General features: G+C 41.7%; 1 protein-coding gene and 1 long non-coding RNA gene across 6 annotated transcripts in view; both read right to left on the bottom strand.

The window, feature by feature from the left end:
* Positions 1-4507, bottom strand: part of Rint1 (RAD50 interactor 1) — a 466626-nt gene extending 462119 nt beyond the window's left edge. For 3 of the 5 annotated variants that reach the window (XM_067791696.1, XM_067791698.1, XM_067791695.1), the window contains exons 1-2: positions 4335-4507; positions 4034-4278 (exon numbers count right to left, since the gene is read on the bottom strand). In XM_067791696.1, coding sequence (XP_067647797.1) covers positions 4034-4278; positions 4335-4466 — 377 coding nt within the window. In that variant the 5' untranslated portion in view covers positions 4467-4507. Of the gene's footprint in view, positions 1-4033; positions 4279-4334 lie in introns of those variants that run through there. The other 2 variants (XM_067791694.1, XM_067791699.1) reach the window with 2 other exon arrangements.
* Positions 4508-5138: 631 nt separating this feature from the next.
* LOC137233711 (uncharacterized) lies at positions 5139-10975 on the bottom strand. The gene is made up of 3 exons (XR_010947544.1): positions 10517-10975; positions 10215-10445; positions 5139-5394 (listed from the first exon to the last, which is right to left on the bottom strand). It is a non-coding gene; the product is annotated as an uncharacterized lncRNA (long non-coding RNA).
* Between the last annotated feature and the right edge of the window lie 266 nt (positions 10976-11241).

Here is an 11241-nt window from a genome sequence, read left to right on the forward strand (position 1 = left end):
AAGGTGGAGAGAGACAGGTTAAAGACATGCGCTAAATATTTGAAACCCTCTTTCCCTAGGTTTTTAAGCATCGGCATGGCTATGCCGTCTGGGCCCACTGCTTTGGATGGTTTAGCGCGACCAATGGCGTCCTCAACCTCTCTAGCGGTGATGGTGATTGGTGACGCGCTGAATTTGTGTTTATGTGCGTGTCTATTGGCTCTCTGTCTATCTTTGTCGACCGTAGGATGCATTATATATTGTCGGCAGAAAGCGCTCGCGCATTTTTTCGCATCCGACAGCACGTTGTCGCCAAAGGCGATGGAAACTTTGTCTTTGTGCATAGTCGGATTCGATAGGGACTTTACGGTGGACCAAGGTTTACCTACACCGGTAGAGAGGTTACAACCTCTTAGGTGCTCTTCCCATTTCGCCCGCTTGTGTTCGTCCACAAGCAATCTGATGCGTTGGTTTATATCCCTTATTTGGGGGTCGCCTGGATCAAGCTGTCTTATAAGGTCGCGTTCCCTCGCTAAGCTCGCGGCCTCCGCCGGGAAGTGGGGCCGGATTTCGGGAATTCTCCCGGCGGGAATTAAATGTGCCGAGGCGGATTCAATTACCTTACGGAAGGCACGCTCCCCTTGGCGGGCATCAGTCGGGATAGGGAGGGCAGCAAAGCTGCTGTCTGTTGCAGATTTATATTCTTCCCACTTTCCTTTACGGAGATGACTCCTTAAGTCCCTAGGCGGTGCTGGTTCATCAATCAGATGTCTGTTGGGATGCCCATGTTTCTGGGTATTCAACAGGAACTGTTTCTCTCTCCTGATGGGGAGAATTCTCGCCTCATTATGCAGATGGTGTTCTGAGGACATAAGAAGACAGCCCGTAGCGATTCTGAGAGCAGTATTTTGGCAGGCCTGTAGTTTCTTCCAATGGGTGATTTTTAGGCTTGGCGACCATATGGGTGACGCGTAGACGTAATCGGCTGGCTAATTGCTGTGTATGTAGTCATGAGCGTTTCTTTATCTTTTCCCCAAGTACTGCCAGCGAGGGATTTGACAGCGGGGGATTTGGTGCTGTGGTACCGGAGCGTACCGGATCTGTACCCGGCAAAGGACCATCACATCGATAACACTCCCCAAAGCCTTCGGGGAGCAACCTTATCGCTACAACAACAACAACAACAGCTACAGGCCTGCCAAAATACTTGTGTCAGAACCGCCACGGGTTGTCTTCTTATATCCCCAGAACACCATCTACATAATGAGATGTGAATACTCGCCATCAGGGTGAGAAATGAAATGCTAACCAAACAGTTCCTGTTGAATACCCAGCAACCTGGGCATCCCAACAGGCATCTGATTGATGACCCAACACCGCCCAGGGGCTTAAGGTTTCATCTCCGTAAGCATTATGAGGAAATACGTCACCTGTCAACAACAACAACCCAAAAAACATAAGCAGGTCCTCAGTGAACTCCACAAACAGGCGTCGGACCTCTATGTCAGGAATTGCTCGGTGAATCCTGTACTCAAAGAACAATACCTTAACTCGCAGAAGAGGAACACTCCCTAGTGAAACGCGAGTCACTCTATCTCAACTTCGATCTGGATAATGTAACAGGTTAAACTCTTACCTACCCAGAATCAACCCCGACATACAAAATGTATGCCCTGCTTGCAATGTGTCCCCACATGATTGGATTGGAGTGTAGGACAGTCGGTAGCGTAGTGCCATCAACGTGGATGTTCAAATGGTTGACATTTGGGACGTCCATGTAAATAAGGTCGCGGAGGATTTAATCGGTGATAATGTAAGGTTTCGCGAGGTGAAAAAGAACTGGAGAGATCAGGGAGGTAGCCGTTTATTCTGTTGCAAAGCTCATCGATCTGTGGGTCTGGGCCTGTGGCCATTATTGTGCAGTCATCGGCGTAGGAAACGATAGTAACTCCTTCTGGTGGCGAAGGTAGCTTAGATATGTAGAAATTAAGCAAAAGTGGGGATAGGACACCACCCTGTGGCACCCTTTGTTTAACTCTTCTTGGTTTTGATGTTTCATTTCTAAATTGCACCAATACCTGCCGACCATCCATCTCTTCAATTGTAATGTGGAACCAACGCCTCTAACAACCCTCTCATTATGGTTCACCCCTATTGTTTATGTTTATGTTTAATTTATTTAGTCAGAAATAATCTTCAGACTAGAAACAAAAGTAATTTAAAACTAAATAAACAACTTATAACTACACAAAAATGTGAAAATATGAATAGCATAAGCAACAAATAAAAAAAAATACAAATAGATATTGCAAGTTAAAATTAGAGATGTACTTCTAGAGTTGAATTGAAAATATTTCTCGACATAGAGAAATCAATAAAAAACCTCCCCGAGAGTCTATTAAATTCAGTAAGCGCGCGAAAAATTGGGTCAAAACTACAATAATTAGCCTTGCAAGCACGTAAGTAAAATGGTAAAAATGTACGAAGGCTCCTATTGAAACAGCAAGTTTCCTTGGACTCCCGTTAGAGGATATTGATGGGAATTTGTGATCGGTCGCACCTATTGGATGGGTCGAAGCACTGCTACAACAACAACAGCCATAACACTCCCCAAGGCCTTATCGCTACAACAACAACGCCAATGACTGCCAATTTTCTTTTCCTGCAATCTTTTCATTATGGTCCACTCCCCAAGGCCTTCGGGGAGTGTCGTCATCGCTACAACAACAAAAACTGCATAATAATGGCCACAGGTCCAGGACCACAGTTTTTCGCCTCGCGAAACCTGAAATTGTCACCGACCAAATCATCGGCGTCCTTATTTACATCATTGACACTGTAAATTTCGACTATATTGGCATCCACGTCGATGGCATGACGCAACCGACTGTGTTGCACCCAAAAATACTGGGTATGTTGTTCGACCAGGGTATACATGCCGACCCATTGCGTGTTACGGGCCCGCGATATGGTCTCAAAGCCTTAAGATTACTCACTGGAAGAAAATACAGGCCTGCCAAAACCCAGCTCTCAGAACCGCTGCGGACTGTCTTCTTATGTCCCCGGAACATCAACTACATAATGAACATTATCTGAAATGCTGAACAAACAGTTTCTGCTGAATACCCAGAATCCGGGGCATACCAACGGACATTTAGTTTAGTTTATTCAGTATATGATCAAAAAACTTACAGATTTAATACAAAAACATATTAAAAATAAATATAAACATTAAACATACACAATAGGTACAGCTTTTGTAAAGAGTAAATCAATTACAACAAGAAGAATAAGAAAGCAGCGGGTAATCAAAATGTATGGTGTTCAAAGCAAACCGGACAAACTTTCTTTCAACTCTTTTTATTCTGGCCGATAGACTGCTGTAGATGGGGTTCCAGATATTGGAAGCATATTCCTGGTTACAGGGCACTAACGATATATATAGGGGTTTCTTGGTATACGGATCTTTAGTCTCTTGCATATTTGCGAATAAAAGCAAGGTTTTTGTATGCCATTGTGAGCACATAACATATGTGATTGGTGAATGTGAAATTTGAATCAAAGACGCCTATATCAACATGATTGAACAATTAAAAGGAGCGCGACCGAAATCTAGTTTATATCGGAGAAAAATCGCGATAATAGTCAAGTTGAGGGGTTCACTGCTAATACGCTACCAAAAATATGGAGAGGTGTCAATCGACGCGTATTGTCATCAGTATTAATAATCCGAAGGCGGAAAATAAAAATTTTAACACGTCCAAAAGATGTTTTCCTCCTTCGGATTATTAATACTGATGTCAAGACGCGTCGTTTGATACTTCTCTCGATATTTTAGGATGCGTATTAGCAGTGTCATGCTGTCGTAAAGAATTGCCTTTTCTTTTCCGCCTTCAGATTATTGTTGTCGAGATAACACGCGTCTTTTGACACCTCTCTCGATATTTTTGGTAGCGTGTTAGCAGTCGACTCCTCAACTAGACTTTTACCAAAATCGTGCCAAGTATTTTTTTATCCGCGGCCGACCGCTGCCTGTATAACCTTTATTTCTTACCTTATTTCTTGAATATCTTGAACTATCGTTAAGTACTGATTAAGTTGCTGCAAAGAATGTACTCTTAATAAATCTGAAGTTATGTTTTCAAATGCGTTATCTGAAGCTTGAATCTTAATGCATAACTTACTCTCGAATTGAGCAAGTTTCTCAATTTGAAAGTCAACGGTTTGGGTCGTGAGTTTTTGGATTTGGAATGCCGATTTTATATTTGTTGGAAATTCCAAGTCGCAATCCTGATTCAACTATGAAAAAAAATGTTTAGTTTTTACATGTTAACAGGCACTGAAATATAACAAACTTTTCGCTTTGTTATTACAACAAGCGATCGATAGTGCTCCACCAATTCAGTGGCTTGACGAAGATCCTTGCAATCTTGGCCAATTAAACTATTAATCCGATCATTTATCCGGGCTTCCATTACTTCTGCCATGGTGACTTCTGCGAAACGATACAAGTGAACACAATTGCCGTCTTCCAGTGAGTTTTACAGCTCCGGCTCACGCTCACTTCTCACGGGAATGCTCCCCTACAAGACAGGTACCCGTTACCTAATCGATTACTTAATCGTTACCAATAACTTGGTCACCAATTATCGTCTTAATGACTTTTACATTGCTGTCGTGAAAAAGGTAACGCATGCGCTCTCTCAAAATAGTGTACGTTTGACTCGCTTTCTCGCTCTTACCTGTTGTGTTTTCGACATTCCTTCTCGCTCGATGTTATTAACATTTTTAAGTTACTTCATCAGTTATGTTTTCGTTATCGCTAACCAAAACATATGCAACAACAACAACACGGCTAACTGGCCTATCGGTTACCCGTGTCGGTTACCTTCTGTCAAATCGTTTTTTCCATGAATGAAACGCGTCCTTTATGTTCAGATAATATTTAATTATAAATAATTCGTATATACAATGTTTTTGTACAATTTAAATTATTCTCTTATTACTCTAGTGTACTTTACATATGTGTATATTGATATGTACAAGCTAATTAAGTACAATAACGTCTATTAATAGATGTGCCCTCTCTGAAACTTACGAAGCTCAGTGATGACGCCCAATTTTTCCTGCGCTGGTGGTTTTGTTCAACACCAGTTTGCAGAGCCATATGAGTTTTGTAGGGATAATACCGGAAGCCCCAATTCGTGCTATCAAAGTCGATTTATAGGTGATATTGATCCTTTGGTCTTGACCCTTTCCCATAGTATGCTTGTTAGCGCCTTATCTGTGGTACTAAAAAGGCGGGGGGATAGTTGTCGCAGTTTTCTTATAATTTGAGCAAATTTATGTTCTTCCTTCAGCTACAGCTGGAATATTTGGAATATTGCTATGCGCACATCGTCAAAATCAAATTACCTAGAATGAGAAAGAAACTAATATCAGTAAGGATAGATTAAAATTTTTAGTATAATTAACCCGAAAAGTGTTCTATAAATAGGGCTCCACAATTAGCTCTTTTCTGAGAGGCCAAAGGCACAAGGGACTCAAGGAGATTTCAGATAACTAGAATCAGGGGTACCCGAAGATACTTCGCTGTTGCATTCATAGAGAACACAACATTATAACAAGGGATAATTGATTGATGTTACGAAGGAAATTAGACGTGCTACAAAAACAAACAAATGCAGATGACTGTTTAATTCAACAACAACAACAACTGTTTAATTCATTATCCGAAGTTCTTGTATGGATGTGCAGTATGAAAAGTGCAATGTACTGCTAAAACTGATTTCCTCGAGTAACCCGGGAACGAATTGATGTGACTACGCCTATCCTTATTTAGCAGCAGGGTCTAGAACCAGTTCCCTGTTGGACAGGAAAGTAAACGTTTGGTTATCTCCAAGTTGATCATATTCTATTACAGAATATACTCGTTTGCTGCATTTGACCAGTACATCCAACTTTCCCAGATTTTCTGGGCTCAGCAAGGGTATCCTCCTGAATGGTGCATTTGTTGCACACTGCTGCCTGGCCGCTCACCCAACAACACAAGGCACGACGGAACTTTCCTTGGGACACCCAAGGTCACTAACGCTTCTCATGGCTCCAGCTGGTTAGGGGGCTTAAAATATACCCGCGGTAGGCATGCCTGCGTAAGAGGCGATTAAAATACCAAATTGGTTCAGGGCGCTGTGTAGCGCAACCCGTTCAATGAGTTGCCAGCGCAATATATAGCTTCTCCAACCCAATTGTGAACCTCACCTACCCGTGGCGAATCCTGTTTCTTTAACAGCCGAGGCTCTGGCGACCCCATGTTCCTTATGGATCTACATTTGAAGGCGCTTAATTAGCTGACATCGCTTACTTAAACGATTGATTCTAAATTAAAAACCAAAACAAAATATAGGTTAGGTTGAACTGGCGGGTTCATGGCGACCTCACATAGACTGAATGAGTCCGTAGTGTTACCAGAAGTTTGTTTTAAAACCCTATCAACAACCAGGACATGTTATAAAATAACTCCGTCCTCTTGACAAATACCAGAAGCTTCCTAGAACTTAAGCCACTTGCTGCTTCTAGACCTGACAGCTGTCAGCTGGAGTCTTAGCCTGGCAAGCGCAGGGCACGAGCACAGAACGTAATCGATGGTTTCCTCCTCCAACCCGCACTTCCTACATCTGCTATTACTGATCAAGCCTAATTTAAAGGCATGTGACGCCAGAAGGCAGTGTCCAGTAAGAATACCCGTCATGAGTCTACAGTCTACAGTTTAATTATAATGAAAATATAAGAATCAGTGTTTATGAATAACATATTTTAATTAATCTCTTACAACAACGTGATCGTTGGCTAAATCGCCATGTAGATAGTGTGGTGTTCCACCTTGTATAAACGTAGGTACCGTATGTGCTCAACCGTGCAAATGGAAATAAGCAGTAACATTATTCACATAAACATAGCTTGGTATTTGTGCAGGCATCAATATAGCATACATTGGTCCAGTTCGGTGTGCACCAGCCACTGGTACAAACACTTTTGAATGCATAGCTTTCATATAGATTGGATGTACAGCAGTGCTCCGGTTGTGCCAAAATGTAATGGGCTGCTCAGTCTCTTGGTACGGCTGTATAGGTATGGGCGGGTGCAATGTATTACTAGTCTGCTCAAGATCGTATGGTACATAGATGGCTCGAAGACGCCAGAGGGGATTGGAGCCAGAGTTTTCGGACCCAGAGCCAAAATATCAGTAACTCTGAAAGCACATCCGAGCATTTTCAAGCGGAAGTATTCGCCATAAGTTAGTGCGCTAAGCTGAAACTTCAGCGCCTGATACCCCAATGAAACAATTGCCATACTCAGTCAGGCAGTCAGGCCCCACTAAAGGCATTTGCGGCGTTCGAATCAAGTCAGCACTGGTCCTTCAGTGCGTAGAAAAGCTAAATCAATTAGGAGCACACAACGTAGTACTGTTGCCCTGGGTCCTAGGCCACAGGGGAGTAGAGGGTAATGAGCAGGCGGACTCAGTGTTTAAGTTATTGCGTCCCTCCCACAAATTGTCATCCTCCCAGCAGATCCTTGCAGCGGGTCTGCGCCATACTCTCCTCTTCTGGGAAGGTATCGACCCCAATCCGGGTCCTTCTCCTGACCCCGGTCCTGAGAAATGAGTTTGCTGCGTTTGCTGGAAAAGAATCTTTTTAGGACGGTCATATATATAAGGGCCTGAAATATTTCAATGAACTTCCTTATCACATAAAAAGTAGTAATAACTTCAATACTTTTAAAAAAAGTTTATTGGAGCATTGTAAAACCCTTCCAATAAGATAACGTTTTTCTCCTCTTATTTTTTACATGATATATCCGATACTGGAGCGCGAAAAGGGAATGTTAATATTGGAAGCAGCAAAATACAATGCATCCGGCCTTAAGGAAAAGAAAATCGGTCGCCATCTGTAACTCCAGACATTTCCAACAACTAATTTCGCTGGAATTCGGTATTTCCAGCTGGTATTTACTGTTGCTGATCGGAATCACTCGCATTCCGACAGCATTAATATAACAATAAAATTATATAATGTGTAACAAAAATAACGAAAATTATATAACGAATATAAGGCCAAATAAAAGTTGGAGCAGGGGGGATTGGAAACATGTCCTTTTCAACCTCCCATTATATGATGAGCTGTGCTAATCGGAATCTTCATGCATTCTGACAGCGTCTTTACTAAATAAAGTTGAGGGGTGATTGGATACACGTTATTATCAATTTCCAACATCCAAAGACATGTTTAGCTGTGTTGATCGGAGACTAATACATTCCAACAGCTTAAAATACACATATAATTGAAAAATATAAGTTCCAAATTGTGTTGCCTTAAGCTGGGAGCACTGGAGGATTGGAAACGCGTCCTTTCCAACCTTCCTAAAATGAGTGGCTCCCAGACTCGTCCCTTTGTCACGCTAGTAAATATGCTGATCGGAATCAAAAGGCATTCCAACAGCATATTCAATAGAAATAAGTGATTATAACAATGAATTGTACTTAGTAGTTTAAGTTTTAGGCCTAAACAGCCGTAATAATGAATAAATTAAATTAAAAAAATAAATGCTCTTGTCAGTGTTTCAAGTGCAAGGGATGGTTGCATCGGACAGGTTGCTCTGGGCTAGATTCCAAAATCCAGCGTCCTCGTAACTTTTATAAATCTTTTGTGGCTCTTTTTGTTCACGGCCTCATTACATTATGAGGAAATACGGCACCTGAGAACACAGCCGTATGAGGCTTAAAAACACAAGCATGTCTTCAGTGAACTCCACAAACAGGCTTCGGACCTCTATGCCGGTGGTTCCTGTACTCAAAGAACAAAACTAGCAGAGGAGGAACGCACTCTCCCTAGGGAAACGAGAGTAGTCACTCTAGCTCAACTTCGAGCTGGATAACGTAACAGGTTAAACTCTTACCTATCCAGAATCAACCGACATACAAAACATTGTCCTGCTTGTAATGTGTCCCCACATGACACCAACCATCTTTTTAACTGTATTGTGGAACCAACGCCTCTAACACTCCTCTCATTATGGTCCACCCCCTGTTGAAACAGAAAGTTTCTTTGGACTCCCGTTAGAGGATATTGATGACAATTTGTGATCGGTCGCACCTATTGGATGGGGTGAAGCACTGCTACAACAACAACAGCAGGCGGACAACATGGAAAGAGAGGCAGCAACTGCATGACCCATCGATCTCGAGCCGTTCCTGCCAGTTGGCCCACAGGGGCATTTATTAGCAGAAGGGTGGGAAAAGAGAGAACACTGGCGCAATATGCCAGGCCTGAGTCAATCTAAGTTCATGTTAGGGGGTTACAGCACAACTCGATATAGGGATTAATAGGCCTCTCAAAAAGATAACCTAAGAACCCTAACGGATATTCTTACAAGACACAATAGGCTGAACAGTCACATGCAAAAGCTGGGTATAATATCGAACAACACATACCGATTTTGTGATGGATCAACAGACGGTGGACCATATCCTTCTAGATTGCGGCGCAATTTCAAGACGTAGGGCTAAGTTTATGAGCTCACCATGGCCAGAGCATTCCCACATTTAATCCCTCAAGCCAAGAACACTGCTGGGGTTCATCAAGGAAGTCGGCTAGGATGAGGTGCTGTGAAGGAGATTTACAAGTCACTGTGCAATTCTCAATAAATTATCTATCTATCTACGTTCCGGTAACAAGCACCATTGTGGTACTAGCCCCACCATCTCGGGAACTATTGATATGACTACATTAAACCTTCTAGGGATTGAATATTAATAATGCCGGCAATGCGAAAGTCTGCTAAAATGTACCATTCTCCATGGAATGCTCGATATATAACTTTCCACGTTTTGAAACAGTGATGAAAAGAGCAAAATTTACTAAAATTTTAACTGGCTGTGGGTAGTAAGGTGTTGATGTCCTCTCTTAACGCAATGTAATGACAACTTCGATGCAGGGAAGATGACAAAAATCTTGCAAATCTACTGATAATAATTAATTTTTCCTCCCCTTCCATGCAGTTCTATGCATACATACACTCCCAAACGCTAATTAAAAAAATTAATTGGTTTTCACATGAACTTCGAACTCTGTCGTATTTGCATTCTTCAGTTGATTATCAACAAAAGCATGACAAATTATCACTAAAAAATTCATACATGTTCCTTATATATTTAATATGGTAGCCAATTTACTTACCCTTTCTGGTGCGATGATTCCTGGACAATCGAGCCTGACTAGACGCGATTTTTTTTGACTTAAGAGAGCGTGCTTAACGCGAGCCATATCATGTTATGGCACACCTTTGGTGATTCAAAAAATCAAAGACATTTCTGCTGCTAATGCTTCTAGGATAGCAGCAGCAGCTCCCGGTGGCGCCACATAAATACCAGTTGCATGCCGATCAGTTGCCTTTTTTGCTCCGGCTACCTATTCAATTTTAATTCACATTACATTATCTACTATTGCAATTTTAATCACTACAAATCAATATAAATTACCGAAGCAAATACTGGCAAACCAAGATGCGTAGTTCCACTCTTTTTTAGGGAAATACATCCAACCAGTTTGGTACCGTATTCCAAAGCATGTTGCTTGTAAAGTACCTTGTATCCTTGGCAAATGACACGTGAATCTGCATTTAATTGTAGATTTCCTCTGATTTTGCCATATTCTGAGCTGAATCGCAACCCGGCGAAGATGCTATCTATTAGAATAATATAACATTTTTTTATTATTTTAAAATGCACATATGTACGTATGAATGAAAATCAGAAAGTAAATAATGTTGTTGTTGTTGTAGCGATAAGGACACTCCCCGTTATCGACTTTGTTGGTCCTTTACCGGATGCAGATCGGGTACGTTCCGGGAACCATTAAGGTACTAGCCCGACCATATCGGGAGCGATTTAGTTGACATGAAACCTTGTAGGCCATCCCGTCGATTATATACAACTTAATATGGTAACAATTTGAAAGACGGTGCACCACCTAATTTTTATCAAAAGTTATCAAACGTGGAATCAGAAGACGCGCCTCGAGCTCCGTTTTTATTATTATTTGATATTTTTAAATTGGTGGTGTACCGTCTTGTTAAACGTTACCCTTAATATTATTTTGGGCGAAGGCCGCCAACGCAAAAAGATGGTCTCTGCAGCAAAATTTTTAATTTCCGTCACATGTCACAACTAAAATTAATTTAATGTTATTTTGGGCGAAGGCCGCC

The sequence above is a fragment of the Eurosta solidaginis genome, chromosome 5, assembly GCF_040869045.1.
Source record: "Eurosta solidaginis isolate ZX-2024a chromosome 5, ASM4086904v1, whole genome shotgun sequence".
In the NCBI taxonomy this organism is placed as follows: Eukaryota; Metazoa; Arthropoda; class Insecta; order Diptera; family Tephritidae; genus Eurosta; species Eurosta solidaginis.